The sequence below is a fragment of the Dermacentor andersoni genome, chromosome 1, assembly GCF_023375885.2.
Source record: "Dermacentor andersoni chromosome 1, qqDerAnde1_hic_scaffold, whole genome shotgun sequence".
Taxonomy (NCBI): domain Eukaryota; kingdom Metazoa; phylum Arthropoda; class Arachnida; order Ixodida; family Ixodidae; genus Dermacentor; species Dermacentor andersoni.
The window spans coordinates 264755213-264776468 of record NC_092814.1 but is presented as its reverse complement, the minus strand read 5'-3'; the positions used below and the strand labels follow the sequence as shown (position 1 = coordinate 264776468).

The following is a 21256-nucleotide window of genomic DNA, read 5'->3' as shown; positions in this document are numbered from 1 at the left end:
GAGTACAGCAATTGGACCATGTAAACTGGTATAGCTGTTTTTCTCCATAATTTGCTGGCTTTTTATGGCACAAAAATGATTGCATAATACTTACAGGCATTTAAATAATGCATAATCGGGCGTTTCCTTAACACTTTACAACCTCGTCATTGGAAGTTTTCTCCAAATTATGACTTGCAGGGTTACTAATAAACATGCAGCTAAGTAAAATTTTAAGGAATTGTCTGATTTTCTCTCTAGAGTCAGCACACTTTAATATGCCTTATAGCACACTTAAGTATTTTTTACCTTGGCCAAAGTTAGCTTGGAAAGCCGTAAAATCTTATACTCAATATCTTAATCTCCTGTAAATTTTCTAGCATGCCTAATTAATGCTTATAACCAGATGATTAGTAACTTAATGGCTAAGGCATTTCAGTTGAAGTTAGGGAGATATTACCAGAGATAACCAAGTTATCTCTGATAATAGCAGAGTAGAGTTTGAATCTGTTTTACTGTCATCTTCGGAATCGTAACTAGAGTCCTCATCACTAAATTGAAGTGCGGGTGCAGCATAGTTTCGAGCTCAACGCTTTTCTCGCGGCGCAGCAGCACGGGGCAACGCCATGGGACCGATTTTCGATAACTGCACAGTGACACCGGCAGCACCCCTTGTCAGGATTTCGCGAGAGAAGCGACTCCGACACTCTTGGAAATGTTGAAAATGCCAGGTCCACATGTTAGACATGAGGCAGACCTTCAGAAATACTTTGGCAGAATAAAATGAATCGGACTCCAAACCAACGTTCACTAGGGAACAGCTGGCGTCATTTTTGGTTAATTATCACTGCTCGGCACTGTCAGAGGGCAAAGCCAGCGATATACTTTAATTCTTGACTTGCTGGGAGTCATTTGATTACAAAATTTTGATCCTAGTGCAGCGTAATCGTGAGCAGCATGCTTTTTTCTTGAACACGGCAGAAGGTGACAGCCATGCCTCTTTTTGCTACAACATAAGCACATTAGTTCGCAAAAAGGTCCATCAAAAATTACAACATCGTTGGAACGTGAAAATTTAAACTGATTCTAAAAGTGCAGTGCCTATTCTAACTACCGGATGGCCTTAAGTGGATTAGAAATGGCTCCAACATGCCGAAATTGGCAATCTAAAGCATTGATCATCGGTGATCAATTTGAATAGGTGCGGTAACGAAAAAGTTAAGGCTCGAGAACATCTAAGGCATCAATATTATCGGGAACAAAGCTTTAGTAATTGAGAAATTAAGGTAAATGTAGGACATGACTTGAGACTCGCCTGGGACATTCAAGTACTAGCCTGATAAGCTAGATACTCATCATAATGTCACTACTAGCGCTCAACCACTTGTAATAGAAAGGTCATTGCATTGCATTATAAGACTGAAGAAAATGCTGCTTGTCCAGTTCTATTTACTTTCTAGAAACTCATTGATGTTATCCTTGGCAATGACACGGGCAGTCGAAAGTTTTCATTTTTGCTGGAATCTGCACTGCCCACACTTTTGCATTCTAGTAGTTTTGTTATTGCATAGTGCTGTGCTGGCTTCGCTGGCTTGAGAAACACGCACAACTTGCAAGTAGCAAAGAATTCCACACCCGTGTAATGTTGCGGGATGGCTGAATAGACCGAGAGCAGCTGCAGCGGTGAGTTCAGTACTGTCTTAGCATGGTTTCTTCATAGCCGTGCATTTGCTTTTTGCACAAAAAACTGTAGCGCCATCTGTCGGGCACCGCTTTTCTCACCGGCAGCAGTAAATGGCGTATGCACTGTCGCCACTCGCTGCTCAGGGGTGGGCGATTTGAACAGAACCAAAGGTATGCACGGACCCTTTACACTATTTTCTCTTAACCTAAGTTTTTTCTTGACATCAAACAAGCGCTGCAAGGTTTTTGGAATGGTATTTTAAGACCACGTTAACTTAATATTATCCTTTAGTGTCCCTTTAAAGGGGTATAGATGCCCAGGTGGTCAAAATGAATCGTGAGTCCCGCACTACAGCATGCCTCGTAATCAGGTCATGGTTCTGGCAGGTAAAAACGCCAGAATTTAATTGTATTTTCTTAAGGAGGGAGTGATAGCAAAGCTGTACTTTATGATGCTTTATGAAGTTGTACTTTACGCTGTAATGTTAGCTTGTTTCCAATAATCTAAGTGGTTGTTTCTTGATTTCTATAGATTTTAATTTGACACTTTGTTCACTATGTGAGAATTAAGAATCTGATTAAGTAATGTGAATCAGTAACTTGGTAGAATAGAAAGAAATGTTTGGGCAAAAAAGAAGCCAACAATTAGTAATTGAGTTAGTAGCAACACACAGATGGTTCCATTCACATTGTACACTAATTTACTTATCAGCTTTCTAATTTTTATTTTGTGTGTGTTGTCAATGTGTATTTAAAGAATGAAGAAGCTCCAGCCAGAGGTTTAATTTAATGCCCGACGTTTCTGTATTTGTATTTATACTTGTATTTTTAGTGCTAGCGTAATTGAAGTGCTTTGATCTAAAACTACCAGCTGCTTTGTAGAATAGAAAGAGGACATCTCAGTGGTTACATTTTGTGGAAGACGTGTGTATACTAGGGCTGCCTTTTCCTACAAGGAGCCCTACTCTTTGTAGTTGGATTGAAATTTTCTTCATAAGGCTGTATTTTGATGCTTAAAGGCCAACTGCAACGAAATTTCACTTAGGCTAAATTGTCTATAAATGCATAGCATATACTGTTCAAGTAATGAAGTAACCTGGTGGTGAGCAGTAGTGATGTGGATATGGCAGAAGTCCCAGAACCATACACAACTGCTGTTCTCTCAGTTGTGCATATCCCAGGTGCATCACTCGCTCAACATTGCTGGTTGATGAGTGTCTCTTCTGGTGTGCTTTCTCACTGTTTCACACGCGATTTGAGCTGTTTTAAGAATGCCAACACGTTGCGGTGCCGTCGAGTGCTTGAACACATACTCGAACCCGAGCGATGGCTGTGCAGTACACAGTGCTGCCGGAGGAAGGCAGAACACATCTTTCCTGTCCCAGCTTTCAGGGTGCAGGCGTGTACCGTGCCACAGCAGGCAAGTGTGACGCCGACCAGCCAACACGCACAGAGCATGTAAACTCTACTTAACAAAGCTGCACAGGCTACATTTCGGGAGCATATGCAGTCACTTACCCATGCAAGATCTGCTTGCCAAACACTCTCTCGGAATGACTTACGTATACTCAGTTCTGTGAAACTGCAATTTTCGTTTCAGGATACCACGCATTTGACAGATCAGATGGCCAAAATTTGAACAAATGTGTTCATACTACTGTCATAATGTGCGTTCATTAGAGGGCCTGTTTGTACTACCTTCGACTTCCATTAATTTGACTTTAGCGGGACCAACTAAATTGATGGAATTATTCAGTGTGTTCAATTAAACACGACGCAGAAAAAACATCAAAACACACAGCAGATTCATTTGGAAGTATTTGGCCAATTCTAACACACGCTACAATTAAATGTGTGCCTGATTTCTATGTGTCCAAAGCAGGCCATAAATAGGTTTTTGATGGTAGGTGGCATGTTTTCAATGCATTTGTGAGTTGACGCTGGCATGGCTGGGCTCGGTCGTCCAGGTCACCAATTTGTGGGAGGCGGCGGGAAGAGATAGCCGCCGGTGCCATGTTTTATTTAGGCCAGCCAGCCATAGTGCAGTGAAATCTCAGGAGCGGCGGACACCGCGGCCACTCAGGTCGAGCATGCCAGCATGTTCTATTTTTATTTATTTATTTATTTATTTTACCCTCAGGGCAAAGCATTACAGAGGGGAGTGGGTAATACATAATAGCACTGAAAATACAAGCAACAGCAGAGAACAATAAATTACCAAGACATAGATAAGTTAGAATAAAATATCAACACAATATATCATTCAATAGAAGCGGTAACAGCAGTCCGAAACAATACAAGGTCAGGGATTGTGGCAATTCAGGAAGGAAGGTGGTTCCAGTCATATGACGTGCAAGGAATAAAAGAATCCGAGAATGTTTTAGTTTTGCATGTAGAAATGCCTACCTTATGTATGTTATCTGTGCGGCGTGAAATAAATGAAGGCCGAAGAAGTAACTCGTAGCAAATAGACTCGTGATGAAATAATTTTTGAAAAAGGCACAGCCATGCAATTTTGCGTCGTGATGCAAGTGAAGTTAGGCCCAGGGTAGTCTTCATAGTGGTTACGCTTGATGTACGCCGAAAGTCGAAGAGAATAAACTGCGCTGATTTGTGTTGTACCATCTCCAGTAGGTCGATCAAACTCTTAACACCAGGGTCCCATATTGATGAAGCATTTTCTAGCATATTCATAGAATATGAAGCATATTCGCGCTACCTGCACATGAACCCATCTTAGCCTGCTTTGGAGGTGATAGTTGCGCCGCTACACATTCACTGTCCCCTAAGCTCTGCCGAGACACATGGTGCCAGTAACAGGGTTACTATTGGGGTAATATAGGGGTTTTGGCATGTGCACGCTAGCTGGTAAAGTTCATGTTATCTGGGGAAGGCTAATTTTAGGGTCTAAATAATGAAGGTTTGGGTTCATAGAAATGCGTGCGCGCTGGCTAGGACCTTCAGTTGGCTTCGAATTACCATAAAAATTGAATTAACTAGAGTAGAATTAATGCAAGTATACTGTAAATTTTCATTTGACACTAGTAAAATAAAAATGGCCGACTCAACGGTAGTTGATACCTACGTAATGTGCAGCACTTTGCGAATCAGTGCAGCACAAGGTGTTAACACGCACCAAGCTGGTGGGGCCCAAACGACCCGATGTGCACTTTGTCAGTTTGCTATTGCCTAGTGTTTTAAGATCAGTTGCGATGGTGTAGGAAAAGCAAAGTTGTATTCAGGGGCAATATGTTTTTGGTTCGGGGTGCAGCAGCCATAGCAAACAATGCTGGAATATGATGTTGCCAGTGCAAAACAAGTGAAACTTGCAGTTTGCATCCAAGTCTCGGCTACTTCTTGCAATTCTTTACTGCAGATGGCGGTAGTTACCTGTTCGGTCTAGGGTGCCTCAGAGTGCTCCTCACCCAGAGGAAGTGCACATTGAAGCAGCCTGGCTCGGTCTAAGTTGGTCACCTCAATGCACTCTCATCACCGAGCTGAGACAAAACACATCGAGGCTCTGCTCGTTGGAACAGAACCAGCCAGATACAGAAAACCGGCTTGACTCGGTGATGAATGCATTAAAAGAGCATAGCAGGCGTGGCTCTATGGTTAGGAGACTTGCAGGACCTGTTTGCTGATAGACAGGAATAGTACAAGCAAGGGATGCAGACAACACAAGCACTGGTTGTCTGTGGTCTAAGTCGTATTTCACTTCTGGCGAGCGGTAATGGAATTTTTTTTTTTTTTAGTTTCAGTTTCAGTATGGAAAACATTGATTTTTGCTAGTGTTTTGCGACACATTCGCTTGTATTTCAAGCATAAAATTTTGCACAGAGTCTACTTTGTCTAAATTATCTGAAACTGGGCTTTTTATGCGGTCAAAAATTTTGTTGTAGTGGACCTTTAATGACTGGCACCTAGTTTCATAGCAGTATGTCTGGCACAAATTGTGAGGGTGCTGCAAACATGAACAGCTTTCAGATTGTCCTGTCCACAGACTAAGATAGACAGGAGCTCTAACTTACCCAACTAAGGCATTCCAACTTGTCTGGGTGAGCCCTGCTTTGTGGTATTAAATTATAGATAGGGCTCAAACTTGTTACAAGCACTTAGAGCAGCACCACCTGCAGTAGCCTATGTACAGCGAAGAAAAGTGGGCTTTCTGTTCATTCGCCAATTCTCTCATTAACTGTTTGCACTTCCACTATTGCCCGTGTGGCACTCTTGTGTATGCATGCTAGCAATTTTTGCTTGTAGCTTGCCAAAATTTGCGAGGTATTTCATTGCATTTACATGCATAAAAATTTACTACAGTAAGTGAAACTGTCATGGCTGTGACTTTTGAACAAGCTGATTTTTAATGTTTTTACTGAAGTTTATATTTGTTTATAATGAACTGAAATGAAAAGTTGTAGACCTCACGCTTGTCAGTATTCAGTCTATCACTGTGTGTTTTCATATCTTGTCCATATTCATGAACTCTTATTCTGTTATTTCTAGAGAATGTTCATTCTAATTAAGGAATTAATTTGTACCACTGTTTTAAATGCATCGTCATACCCTGAAAAGTTGGAATTTTTGATCGCTTTAGTAGTAGCCATATTAGTATCCATGCATAAAGCATTTCACTTTGCTTGTTACTGAGACCAGCTTACGGCTTGCAGGCATAATTCCAAGCCAATGAATAAAGGGAAAATCAGACATCCACCCGTTCGTAGCAATTGCTACAAAGTAAACCCATACGGGTTCCTCGAAAGAAAAGCCTCATAGTTGAAGAAAAATTCGTCCTGGTCCGGGACTTGAACCCGGGACCACCGCCTTTCCGGGGCAGCCGCTCTACCATCTGACCTAACCAGGTGGCTAGCAGATGGCAGGGCGAAGTCGAATTTGTCGACAACACACGAGGCAAAGGCAAGTGTGTTTCTTCAACTATGAGGCTTTTCTTTCGAGGAACCCGTATGGGTTTCCTCTGTAGCAATTGCTACGAACGGGTGGATGTCTGATTTTCCCTTTAATCATTACTTCTCTCCACCTTGCGGGTTTCCGCAGAACTACTACGTCAATTCCAAGCCAAACATGCCTCTGCTGCTCCACACAGATAGCATGCTGTTATTATCTTTATCTCCACTAGTAAAACTGTGATGGGTAATTCTGGCGACACAAGGCTTTCTTACTCTTGGAAAAGGTGTGGTCGCATCTTTTCCAATTGCAATCGCTATCGAATAATTAATGCATCACAATGACTTTCCGTTTCAAGTGCCAACAGTGGCAGAAGATAATGCATACAAAAATGTCATTGTTGAACCTTATCATGAAATCGGCAGAAAGAAAATGAAGAAAATGATGGCAGACTGAACATGACAGCACATGACTGCATTAATTCACAATATCACCATTTATTTGTTAGTATTTTCATGCTTTTTTCTCCCTTAAAATCTCAAAGCATTGCCACTATGCTGTTCTTTTGTACTATTAGGTATTCCTTGGTTATGTCATTATGTATGCTGGCAACATTATTGCGTCAAATGTGTAAACGATGAGTCTTATAAATGACACTTCCTTCCCTGCCTGCCACTTTGACGCCAATGTGCATCATTGGTTGTGACATGTTGAAATCGCAAACACTGCCATGAGCACAGAAATTGGTAAGCAATTGTTCTACACATCAGGGATGTCGTACATGAACTCTCTTGATGGGTTTGACCTCTTCCACAGTGTACATGAGCATAGTCGCAGCAGAAGGTTGAGTGGTGTATCAACAATACTGTCATTGATCATTAGTTATTCCAGGCAGCCAACAAAAAAAGCTGCATGTATGCCCCAAATTATACATCAGGTGCATGCTGTTCAGCAGCAGTGTGTTTTGGTCTGCAACACAAAATAGGCAACAGTAATAAAGTCTTTAACTGGTACTGCCTGCTTAATCCTGTGTCAGCACTGCACTGACGTCGGGTTCAACTGGTTCGTGCAAGTGTGCAGTCACCCAGGCATAGGAAAGTTTTTGTCTAATGTGTGTGCGGCTCTGACTTGTTACTAGGTTTGCGACCTATATCAGAACAGGATTGTGTGGTTTATCTAAACGCTTCTGAAAACTTCAGTAGAGAGTTCCTGCATCACATATCGTGGGTTTTAGGTAAACTTTAAATGCAATTTATGTAGAAAAAAGAAAGTTGTTGAAAATAGCAAAGGCTATTTGTACTTTCCCCATTCTCTTATGTGTAATAGCTACCTATTGTGAGCAACGTGTAGTGGTATCAATTATAAAGGTATTACAAAATTATTGCCTTGGCTTGTCAATATCACCCAAGTGGGATTTGACAAGGAGACATGTGTACGAAGTAAAGTTGTCATTTGTTAATAAGCACAGTGAATGCAAGATGCTGCTGTACAAACAGTGAGCACATGGGTCCTCCATTGAACTAATGTTTTTGCTATTTTCTAGCATCAAATGCTTCAGCACATATAGATGCAAAGCACCGTGTGTGTCCTCCTGCACCCCTTCACTCTTTCCATACTATGGAAAATACTATTTTTTAAAGGCTCCAGCTAAATTTTGTTTAATACATCAGGGTTACAGTAACATGCTATACATCAATAGAAAGCTCATGAAATGTATTTTCCAAGAATATTAATTTCAAATACTTATCTTGCAGTGTAACATGTAATATAATTTGTGAAAAACAAGCTTTATTGAAAAATACAGGTATTTTTTAATTTTGTATATTTATTTGGACATACTGCTGGTCTACTTCAGGCCCATGCCAGAGTGAATAAAAAAATATCTAAGTGTAATACAATATCAAGTAGCAAATATCAAATAAACCTTACACAGTCTTTTCTCACTGTGACAATATTCTGCAGCTATGGATTTTCGCATCACATACATGCAAAGGTCATATGATGATCCTTAATCTTTAAGCCACATTATTTACTAGCCTAATCAAAAATACTACTAGCATTAACCACACTTTCTGGTAATCTGTTCTATATAGAAATGTCATGGAAAAATAGGGAAAATTGTGCAATAATGTGACTGGCAGGCTTCCTATAGTTTTTGTGTGGTATGTTCTGGGAAAGCACATGAAGGGCTCCTTTGTGTAATGTTCTCGCGATAAGTTAAAGTGACTGTGGTTTAGCTGATAAATAATAATGTGGACACTGTTCTGTGCTGTGCAAGCATTCACCTAGAAGGCGCGGCTCCTAGGCAGGACTTCCAAGATTGGGCAGCGACTGCGCACAGCGCACTGAAAAACCTGAGGCGATGTGTTGCGACTTGGGTCATGGCCACTAACCACCAGGTGCACACATTATTTGCTTAGGTGGTGTTTAGAGGCAGCTAATAAGAAAATTATACAATTGCCAGCCATGTGGCATTGCTGAGATTGTTTCGTTGATATATAACTACTCATTTATAACCAATTTAGCCAAAGTAAATTTGGTTGCAGTTGGGCTCTTGCTTGATTTGTTGTTTGTGGAGCACTGGGCAGCAAATTTTCACAGCTTATAGTGCCTTATGTCACAGGCTAATTTATTTCTACTTTGCTAATTGCCTCACTGTGTAAGGCAGTGAACAAAGATTTGTTAGTTGTCACAGGGCTTTTTCTGCATTAATTCCAGCATGCCATTGCACAGAAATAAAATGTCCACTGTTGCAGAAATTGTGTGAAATGAGAATTCATTGTAGTGGAATTTTACTGTATTACCACTGGCTTGAAGTTTTTCTTTGTTACTATGTTAGATCATAGTTAAAAAGCTGAATCTGACTTGACTGGTTCAGCCACTAGATTTAGGATAAGTTGCAGCTGATCCTTAAGTTGCATCTAATTTTGGCTTGTTACACTGTTGGCATTTCAGTTCAGGAAGCAGTACCAGGTACGACCTTGACATGTTCGATTTCTTACAGCTTTATTGCTTGTGTGTGTTCTGGAGCCCTTGTGTGATAGTGCCAAATGAATAGCATGTTCAAATGCAAACTATGGCTTCTGTTTACTGCATCTTGTAGCATTTCTGAGCTGGGCAATTTATTAGGCACATAAATATTTCTCTTGATTAATATATATGCGATTCTGGTACACACCAATCACCTTAGTGTGCCAATCTTGCAAAACTGTACCATAGTTTGGTTTGGTCTTTGCCATTGTGGTACTCATGCACTGTGTGAGGAGCCGTGAGGTGTGGTCATGCTTTAACAAAAAACCACATATGTGTTGCATAGCAATGGAATAGGTTGGCTTCTAAAGTTTTTCTGTGCCCTGGTTCAGGCATTGCTGCTGTTCTATTATGCAGTAGCGTACCCTTTCCTCTTTTTGTTTTGAGTAGCGCTCAAGATGTTCTTTTACAAAAACAGTCTGTTGGAGTGTCTACAAGCCTCGCCTTTGCTTCTCTTCTTTTTTCCAGTAATCTCGAGAACTGTGTGTACAAGAAGACCATTCATATACATGTATTTGTGATTCAGTGAGCAAGTGCGTGCAATAAATAAGTGATTGGCTTCAGAGCTAACGACGATTATTGTTATGCAATCCCTAACAGATTTTTTCTTTCGTTCCTCTAGAGCCTTCGCTAGTTCAAGTTCTCACATTTCATGTTTGTTGTTCATAATATATCACATCTGTGTTACATTTGATTGTCTTAACGCACAATAATCTTGTCTCGTCATCAAACATTTGAACAAATTGTCAGACTTGGAACATTTCGTGCTTGCCTGCGTCTGCGCTCCTTCCTTTCTTCCAAAAGTTGATTGCCAAAAAGCCTGCCATTAATTGTGTGCATTGTTATAGGTATGCTTTACACTGTACTGCCAGTAGGAGTAGAGGCAGAACACTGAGAGGAAGAGGATGGGCATTGCCATTGGTGAAATGCTGCACTGTAGTGGCTGTAGTGACACATTGTCTTAAAGCACTGCAAGGCCCCCACTTCACCTTGCCAAGGATGAGCATTATAGGAACGAGGATGATGGCCTATTGAAGAAAGCTAACTCGGCAAATAGCTAAACCTTTCGAATGGTTTTGTGTATTAGTATTTCTCAGTGTGCCAGTTTCAGCCAAAAATACAGAATTTTCAGCTAAATGTGATGTAGGAACATTTTGCACTTCTTTTCGAATTTTGAATGTCTAAATAGCTGAAGAAGCATCCAGTATTTTTTTGTATTGCTTCTAATTATTTCATTAGTTGCAGCATATAAGCGGGTGCAGTGTCTGTTTCTTTAATATTTTGTGGTCTTTCTTGTAAACACAGAAAAAAGAAAATTTGCACAAGAGATAGTGTGCCGCAAACAGTTGACATTGATGTTTTAGAATGTGTTCTAAAGCATGGTGTTAACATGTGATAATTCCAAAATTAAGTAAATATTTAGTTCAAACTAAGAGCGATAAAAAAAAATGGACACTACTTGTGGCTGCTGCTAACATGCAGTTAATTTCATCCACTTAAAAAGCTTTTTTAATTGGTGCCACCTACTGGGACACAGTGTATATAAAGACAAATTTAATGCAGTGAACTCGTTAAACGGAACCTGAGGGGGCCAGGTAAATAAGTTCTATTTATCAGGAGTTCCATTTACTTAGAGATTTGTATTAGAAATGCAATTAACAGATCAGCGACCAAGATGCTGTTGTCAAAGGGGTTAGACGTTTAAGCTTCCGTGTAGAAGCTGAAACATCTAGCCCATTCGACAGTACCATTTTGGTTGGTGTTCTGTTGATTGCATTTCTAATATGAATCTGCTTCCCGACCAGATGAGATGTCATCCAATTATTGATTTCACTGAGAGATTGAGCTCAAGGCACACAAGAATTGATCTGGAGACCTCCATAAATTGATGTAAAGCTACCTTAAACATTTCCTTGAAAAGTGTGTTCTGTATGGGAACAAAAAGTATATGCATGGCTGGTTCCAGGCATAATTAGCATTTAAAAGAAATTTAAATGAAAGATGTTGTGGGAAGTTGTATTTTTCTAGAAATAATTTGTCGAGTGTTAATATACAGTAGAATCTCAGAAATAGCTTAACAGAATTACCTGTTAAAAGGAACAACAGCCTCTAAATTGGTTGGTTTTGTATAACCAAAATTTTTGCTACTATCTTTAAACGAAACCCCAGAAGCAAGCTCTGAATTATTTTCAGAAATAGCCGTTATCTGATTTTTTTTTTTGACACCTGTCTTCTATGCAGAAAACCATGCTTAAAAGTGGCGGCAAGCACTCCAGCAAGCAAAATTCGATAAATCTTTAATGCATCGCCAGTGCAGTCCGGACTGCTTGGCACCAAGCAGACGGCTAAAATAAGAATGACCAAAATCGAATCAGAATGCCTTACAGGACGCTGTTTGATTATTTGGACTCCACCAGCACAACCTCGTGCTAATTCAATCACTGAGTCTAGCAGTAGGAGCGATGTTTTTGCTTTGATAAGTCTCCGGTGCCTCCTTGAAATGAAGACTAGTGAAGCCTAGTCAATCAAGGAATTGCTGACAGCGCCCAAACCACAGGATAACCTAGCTGCTGCATTCACTTTTGATGCCCAACATTTCTAACAGTGTTAAGGAGGTGTGAGAGTGCTGCACTGCTGCACATATTTCTCAGTAAATGGAACTCATGTTCATCAAAACATATTTCTTCGGTCCCTTGAGGTTCCGTTTAACGAGATTCTACTGTACTTGCAGGTGCACTAGCCATTGAAGAGGTGGTATACTCTCTCAATTTTAACTTGTATATTTGATTCATTATTTTCTGTGATTATGTTTTTTTGTGACTGATATTTACCATACTGAAATGTTTGCTGAGATTTCTTCTAAAGCATTAACATGCAGTGTTCTTTTCCCACCTATTTCCCTCCTGCTCCTCCTCGAAAACTATCCTCTCTTTATCATCCTACGATCCATTTTCTGTCCTCTGCACCACCCACCATGAAACTGCAGATTATGAAAGCATACGAAGTCCGTGTGCTGCAACAACACCATTTGGTGTCAACACCAAGCCTGGTCTCCTGCCACCACCACCACAGGCATCTGCATCAGCACCATCTTCCGCAATCACTACCCCAAGTCAACCCAGTCAACCTGGCTCTAAGCTTGGATCCAGCTCACTTGAGGCATTCTTCACACCTTACTGCTCTGGTGAACAACAGAACATTGCAAGCGCTACGCCACAGGGTAGCAACGGTGCCACGGTATTGTGTATTACTGGCGACCAGGTACCATTTTCTGCAGCAGCTAATGGGCCTGTCGTTGGTGGCAGCAGCGGAGGATCATTCATGCCTTCTGGATCGAATCTGGCTACACCAGCTGCACCCTCAGCAGGACAGCAGCAGCAAGGGTCAGTTCTGTTGTCAAAGCATGAAAGTGGACTTGTTAACGCAAAGTAATGGTACTGTCTTTACTGAGGTTCTTGAATTCGGTGTATGATGGCTTACAGTAACAATTCATATTGGTAGTGCAAGATTAAAGAAAACATGTGCGCAGAGGAACAAATAAAATAGGTGGAAAAGTGCATATTTTTTTCAGTGTTGTGCTGCCAATGTGAATGCAAGCTGCAGCTACCAGTTGGTATGCCTTAACAAGTATGTGCTGTGCAGCGCACGACTCCACTATTTGTTTGCTTGTTTGTCATGCTGCTGCATTGGTGTGATTTGTAGAATTGCTAAGCTAGTATTGCTAAATGTTGTCAATTGCAGGGTGTCTACCAACCAGGAAAACCGGGAATTCTCAGGGATTTGAGTAGTCTGGAAATACAAAGGGAATACTTGGGGAGGGAAAGGGAACGAAAGCCTCTAATGCTGGCTCGAGTAACAGAAAAAGCTCAGCGAATCTTCTTTGACGCCGTGTCATTGGCTGGAGGAGCTGCCAGTGTACAGTAAACGACAGACTTTCCGGATGCCCAATAATTTGGACGGCTTCGCCGCGCCACCACATACCCCATAGAGTCAATGTACAAGAACGTCTCTAAAAATTTATCTGAAATTTCGGACGCAGGAACTGTTCGCCGTGCGATTTTCCAGACCTTTCGCCATCACCGCAGGTCCCAAACGGCATTAATAAAAGCCACCACCACTGCCGTTTTTATGACCTCGCCGCCTCGAAGCGGCACTCTTGCACGCAGATATGCTGGCAGCCGTAGCCACCACTGCGGTAACGCTAGGCCTAGATGCTTCGACGTTCACTATTCAGCTTCTTGCCAGTGGGGGCTGTGTTTTTCATTGAAAGAATTCGCCGCTGTTAGCAATGGCACCGCCTATGCCTTTGCGGTCCTTGCGATTAGCTTCGAAGCTCAGAAAGCACGTTGCTTTGCATAATGCTGTTTCCCGAAAGTCAGCTTTGCTTCAATAGAGAAGAGTTTTGCTGTGAAGCATACGCAAAAGTATTGTGGTGAAGCATAATAAGCGTGGGAAGGAGCAATTGTCACGGGACGCAGTATGCATTCCTTAATTATACACATGTGCACCCGCCATCTCTCTTCCCAGTACAAGCACCGATATGCCTAATAAGTGTACTGGCAGGCCTTCAGAGCTTTTTCAAATGTGCCTGTGGTGATTTGAGCCTTTAAGGGCAGTAAAAGACATGCACTCATTTCTTCATTATGGCCGATTTTTCGGACGCTTTTCCCTAGGGAGTCCAAAAAATCGGACATTGACTGTACAACTCGCCATGAGGATGCTTCTAATGGTCTGTGCGGCGTACCCACGGCGGAAGGAGCACGAGAACACAAAGGACCTACGCATTGAGGAATGAATGGGAAAGGAAGCATGCTGCCGTTCCTTTGAAAGAACTTGAGCTCAAAAAACAAAGTGTTGGCTGATGCCGAGATGCAGCTATCTCTCATCCAAACCAAAGTAAACTCTTTAAAGCATTGAAACGCAACACTGAGACGTTGTGTGTGGGCAGAGAGTATGTCAGAACAGTTGAGGTTGACTTACCAACTGCTGCGAGAGAATCTCACTTGAGACAAAGTTCGGGCCTCATACCAATGAGCTTGCTATCAGTTGATAGAAATGGCTCATATTCGAAAATATTTGCTTCTGTGAGCATCTCCTTTTTATTCGTATTTGAGAATGTTCACTCGATTTGCAATGGGTTTTGCCATTTCTTTTTGAGGATATTTTGTTTGCTATGCATTTTACTAGCCCTTCCCTTCTGTTTTCTTTTGGAATAACATAAACGCTACCTGTTACTATTTAAACTCTATTAAGTCGTTTTTTTTTTTTTTTTTTTTTTTTTTAACATGCTTGCCTCTCTTAGAGAGTGACAGCATCGGGCGACATGGTGTCAGCCAGTTTTGACGTAAAACAAATTTTTGGGTCACTCAGGGAATTTTGCAAAGGCACTCGGAAAACCTGGAAAACTCGGAGAATTTGAATATGTCAACTTGGTAGACACCCTGAATTGGAAAAAATTCTTTGCCAATCAGTTTAAAATTTGAAGTGAATTTAATAACTGATTAAATAATTTGAACATTTTGTATTAGTAGTATTTGCAAATAGTTACCACTTAAAATGGTTTATGTCAGTTGGGCTAACAAGGCCTGTGTTTGTCTCAAAAACTATGCTGTCATTTAAGAAACAAAAATTCATTCATGCTTTTGTGCTTGTTCCTGCCTTTCTTTTCTTTTTTCTTAAAAACCTACATTTAGTGGATAATTTCATAGGCTGCATGAACCATTTGGTATGTGCAATGTCCTGGTGCAGCTTCGCAATGTAAAAAGAAATGAAAGCTTTAATGTAAAATTAATGTTGAAGCAAAGGTGGTGAGAAAAGTTAATTGTCTAGATACAGTTCTGAACAAATTTCAAGAGCTAATTTCTATCAGTGAACGTGGTACGATGGAGTTCCCTATGTAAATTCAACTAAAAATGTAAGAATGCTTTTTTTTTAAGCAAGAAATAATCGCTTCTGTTTGCCAAATATACTTGTTTTGTAACTACATAAGTACGTCTCGGCATTGGTTACATACAGGTCCAGTGACTGTAACACATTACTTTCTCAGGAATGTGTATTGCCTTGTGGACGTGTAGATCTCTGTGAATAGTGAGCGGCAACTCCCAACTTATGAGAAGCGACATGTGCGAGCCTACGAAAGTAAGTGGCCTGATGTGCTTCTAGGCAAGCTAGCTCAAATCTGGCACTAGCGCTTTTTGTGCACTTCAGAACAGGGCATGGATCCACACTACGTACTGTGGTATGGTAGACTTTCATTAATTTGACTCCAGTTATTTCGATTTGGTTAATTCATCTGGACCAAAGGTCCCGGCTGGCCCCCATACATTTCTATAGGCCAAGACTCGTAATTTTGATGCTGAGAATGGCTCTCGCTGGATAATTTGAAGTTCACCAGTCGACATGCACATGCCTGTTCCTGGTAGGGACCCCAATAGCTGCAGCATTGATCTTGGTGGTGCTGGGGAACAGTAAATGTGTCATACATGCCATCTCCCACCCTAAATGCTGATCTTGAGCCTGTTCTTGGCAGAGTTCCAAGTGAAAACAAAACCTTGCAATATGCATACCGTATTTACTCGATTTTAATGCGCCCTCAATTGTAATGTGCACCCATTTTCCGTGACTAAAAAGAAAGGGAAAAAAAGAACCCCGCTCTAGATTTTAACGCGCACCCATTTGCTGTGACCTAAAAAAAAGTCCTTTACAGTACCACACACCTCATTCTTTCACACAGGAATACAACTTTATCTCATTTGGAAAAACAAGGATTTACTTCCAAAGTCACAGTTTTGCCCGAAAGGCGAAGCATTGATTACGATAGCAAATTATCTGTACAAAAAGTAAGGATAGCAGTGTCACGCGCGCACAAGCAAGCATGAACACGTCTCACGCAATGACTGTGGAAACTTTGTCAAAACGCTGGAGTGGGGCAGTGCAGTAGCAGGAGCGAGCGAATTGACCTTTGTGCGGACTCGCGCTTCAATGCGCACTAAGCGACAGGACCACAGCGCGGTGCATCTAGATGTGTACTCTTTTGCAGATCGCTTTCAAGATAGGGACCGTGCGGATAGGGATAGGGATAGAGATAGGGAAAGCTTGCGCCAGTCCTTCACGCAAGTTTCGTGAACTCCGAACACCCGTGGTGCGGCCCAATTTTTCGTCCGTCTCCGCACATGTGATCACTTTCCTTCTAATTGCGGCATCGTGATGAACTTGGCATGTCTTTGCAGTGAGCACTTCCATGCTGGTAGAGCAAATGCGGCAAATGGGAAGACCGGGAAGACGGACGGTGCACTAACCTAAGCACACATACTACAGCACATGGAGAAAGCTACGGCTATAGTGTACTAGATTAGGGGTAGTGGGTCGTGGGAAGGCTCCGCGGTGAAGCAGTTTTCCTAGAAACATACAGGTGGTGCTGCTGCACCTTTCACCTGGGCACTTCATGCACGCATACGCATCGGATGTCTCCTCGCCCCGTTGGAAAAATGAAAAGAAGAGAGATAAAGAGGGGAAAGAAACTGAGTTGCTTCGTTTTCTTTTCGTGTTCTTTTTTTTTTTTGCGAGGACACAAGTTCAAAAAGTTTCATTGGTACACGCGAGTCCAAGCACGCGCCGGTGGCATGACTGGCTTATCGGAACCTGCACCGATTATATTCAGGGTACACAAAGGTTTTGTTCTGCAGAGAGTGCTTTATTTATACATTAAAAAAAAGGGGGGCTCTAATCCATGTTGTAAAGGTGGTTGGACAGTGAAGCTGTAAACGACAACTAGAATGATTACCCGTTGCGACGTAGGTTGAAATGATTTACGTGGTGACATTCACATGCACTTTACTTAGTTATAACGTTTCGACAGCCTGTGACTCGGCTTGCGCCGCTACTTCGTGCACCGACAAAGAGTGAGCCAGAGAGAAGAGAAATTCGCCACGCCTCGTATGGACGCTGCTCTTCCATTATAGGTGCATGTCACAACACAAATTAGTTGCTAGGCAGGTTCTTCTTGCACGTACGAAAGTGTAGTTACATCACTCCCTGCTTCGTATGCAGCAGTCAAGCTGCCGTCACCGCGGCAGCTAACGCAAAGGTAATCTTTGTTGGGAAACGTATGCAGGGAGCACTACGTGCTTTGCATTGCATGTAGGCGTAGGAGTGCCTTATCAATTATGCACATGGTTCAGATGCTTGTTTTAAGCTTGTTCTTTATTGAAACGTATGCTGTTGTGTATGTTGTATGCATGATTCCAGAGAATGTATGCACGGTTCACTTCCCTTTGGCAAGTGCTTGTAGCCTCTGCCTTACGGAGGTATGAGCCATAGATGATGGTAGTTTTCTGTCGATGTTAGGCCACTAAGAAATCCCGGGATCCTAGTCGTAGACAACTTTGCTGTAAAACAGGATGAGAAGAGTCATGCAGCACCTGTTCACTTCTTCCATGGTGTGTGAGAGTGGTTCTGATAACGTACGGCAAACATATGTCACTAGACAATGTCGCCTTGTGTACTTCTGGTGTTCATGAAGACAGTCTTTTCAATCATGACGTGTGGGAGACTGACTCCTAAAAGAGGCGTGAACATAAGGAACACCACCATAGTTGGGAAATTTATGAGCAGCCCGTTGCTCCGTCGATTGAGACACATTCCATAAGTCAAACAGAGTGTAGTGCACGTCGATTGCCGGCCCATCCGTTTGAAGCTCATCAACTTGCAAGCAAGGTTTCTTAGATGAGCCACACACTGCAGGTTTGGTGCGCACCTTATTTCTTGGAGGTCTTTCGCATGCTGGCACATTCGACAGGTACTTGGGAACATTGAATGTTCGGTACGGCATCCGGTGAAAGCGAGGTGAAAACGTGGTAACCGCACTTCCTTTCCATCAGTGACGTGAACGTAGTCTCGAAATACATACTTTTCTTCGAACTGTAGCTCGTACACAGCTCCAGGGGTTTATCAGCATGGTGAATGTTCTGGTTCCAAACCCAGCGCCTTTTGTTGACCTCGAGGACATTAAACAACTTCGGCGCATTCTTCACGCCGCTATACCCACGTCTGCAACCGGGAACTAAGCAGTAGTTCTTCCGACGAGGCTTCGTCATGTCACCTCGTCGGTTAGAGAAAAAACCACTTGAAATAACAAATGTGCACACAAAACACAGCAACACAAATATGTGGATAAGTGCAGGCGATGGCAAACGCGCGAGCGCGGCGGTGGCACAGCGGGCCCCACGTGAAAGGCTCCATAGCGCCGCTTTGCGTCCGCAAAGATTTTCCAGTTTTTCTGCTTCACGCGCGCGCATTGCCTGCGCCTCCCCCTCGGCCCGCTACCCCTGCTCTAGTACACTATAGCCACGGCAGCTAGGCTCGAAGCACGTGCCAGGTGGCCATTTTGAAATTCCAATGGCGATATGGTAACGCAGATTTAAGATTGTACTTGATTCTAACGTGCAGGCTATTTTTGGACCCATTTTATCGGAAAAAAATGCATGTTAGATTCGAGTAAATACGGTATTTTTCTATTTCTAATGCATGCCTTAATTCCAAGAAAACTGGTTTGAATATTTCCTGCACGATAGTCAGATACAAAACTGAAACTGCGTTCACGTTGTTGGCAACAGCTTACTGTTAAAGCCAGCATCATCGTCACTTTCATCAAATTTTTTGGGTGACAGGACAAGTTTTTGTGTAAGGTCCTAGCAACCCTAGCATAGGTACCATAGGTTGGCGACAACGTGCCACTTTTATTATGAAAACTCATTCAAAAGCGAAGTTATTTTACATGCTGAGCTAGTAGCAACAAAGCCGTGTTACATTTGACGCGGAGTCGCATGATAAACTGCCGAAGTGGTTAGCTTAGGCATAGGCCACCGTCCCGTTATCTCTGGTTGAGTCTTTCAAGAAATGTAAAGTATCAAACAATCTGGGCCTGCATGGAGGACCATTGTGGCCCATAACAGTATAGAGCCAAGAGCAAGAAATATGGACATTTAGCATAAATTTTCATTTTGTAAAGGTAAACTCTGCAGGTTTCATCTTTTTCTGATTACCAGAATCGGCGGCGTGCTATATTTTTGTAAGGTCAACTGCACATTAGATTTGGGTCCAAGTTGGTTTCTACTTTGAACCCGTAAAAACTGGATGCATGAGAATCAGATAAATTCTGCCAAATAAAGCAGCAATGTTTTTCCCTGTCTCTTTTCATTTAAGACATCAAATAAATTTATAAATTCCATTGGTCTCATGAAGCTTAAATTAACAGAAATAGACTGTTAATCAATTCTTACTTGTAAGGCATACTTGCATTGCTGGACAGGCATGATTTTGTTTCACATTGGTTCATTCACAAAGGTGGAATAAATGATGTGAAAGCACCTGCTGTGATACAGACTTTCTGAGAAATTCTATTGCGTGGCCCCTGCTGTGTGCAGGATTCAGGCTCAGGGTGTCAGTGTGGACTCCATCAGCAGCACACAGCCTGTGTCGGGGGCCTCATCAGAGCGCCTGGCACCTGTCTTGACACCACCGTCATCGCCTACACCAAGTCAGAAAAGCCATCATCGGCGTAATGTCAGCGACACATCGGCCTTTGTCAAGTAAGTTAACAGAAAAAGATACGTCCCTGTGTGTGGTTCTGTCATTGTTGGCCTGTAGTTCCTGTGTTCACTTGCAAGTGATAAATTATTATTCTTTAAAAGATAGCTGACAAGATTGATTCTTGTTTCCGTGCCCTTCATTTGCAAGTTGCTTACTTGCAAATTGCTTACTTCACCAGTAAATAGCTGCTTGATCAACAACTGAAGGATGGGTTTGTACTGTGTTTTATGCACACAATGTACTACATTGTTCATTAAAGCGGCCATGCAGTACTTTTCTGCACCCTCCCTACTGATGTCTATGCTACTGCTTTGCGCCAACCCAGCACACAGGCGTAAGCACCATTGAAACCCCACTTATGCGTATCTGCTGTGTTTACGCAATGCAGAGTGTATTTATGCGTCGGAAGCCGATCATACCTGCGGCTTGAGACCTCCCAAACTTACATAGACGGCGTACATTAGACAGACAAAGCATAATGCCTGCATCACGTCTGTGCCTCAGCAATAATTTCGGGTGTCGCATTGTGCTGTACCACCGAAGTAAATGTGCACAATTTCTGAACTTCTTGTGCCCCACCGTGAACTGTTTCACAGTATTGCAAGCAAATTGAATGGATCTATGGTGGTCAAGCAGTTCTGTATAGCATTTTCGCCATTGCACTGGAGCTGTAACCCTTACTAAGCAATTACTCTTGCATCAAGAATGGCTGTGAGAGCTTTGTAAAAGAAATTGCACCATTAAGTTCTGAATGAACTCTGGAACTTAACATGCATGCATGTGTGTGACTGTTCTCACATACATGGATGCACAACCCCTGTCACGTAGTTAATAGGCATTAAAAATCTGCAGCACTGTGTTATTTCTAGGTGCCATTTTCTGTAATTAATCTCTTGCTTTGTACTTTGTGGATGCCACTAGAAAAGGTATGGCAGGCACCAAGCTGTGACAACAGCAGGCAGACAGACTGCATAAAACAAGATATGTGAAATTTGCAGTGTCGCCTGTGTCAGCAAAAATTTGAGTAATAACCTCTTCGTCAAGTTTCTTTCTTTGGTAATCATTGTCATCA

At 42.1% G+C, this 21256-nt stretch overlaps 1 protein-coding gene across 6 annotated transcripts in view; it reads left to right on the top strand.

Moving 5' to 3' along the window:
• The window catches only part of Nak (Numb-associated kinase), a 122110-nt gene that overhangs the window by 62821 nt on the left and 38033 nt on the right, over window positions 1–21256 (top strand). For 4 of the 6 annotated variants that reach the window (XM_050196332.3, XM_050196335.3, XM_055063086.2 and 1 more), the window contains exons 12-14: window positions 9520–9537; window positions 12581–12977; window positions 20019–20183. In XM_050196332.3, coding sequence (XP_050052289.1) covers window positions 9520–9537; window positions 12581–12977; window positions 20019–20183 — 580 coding nt within the window. The remainder of the gene's footprint in view (window positions 1–9519; window positions 9538–12580; window positions 12978–20018; window positions 20184–21256) is intronic. The other 2 variants (XM_050196334.3, XM_050196333.3) reach the window with 1 other exon arrangement.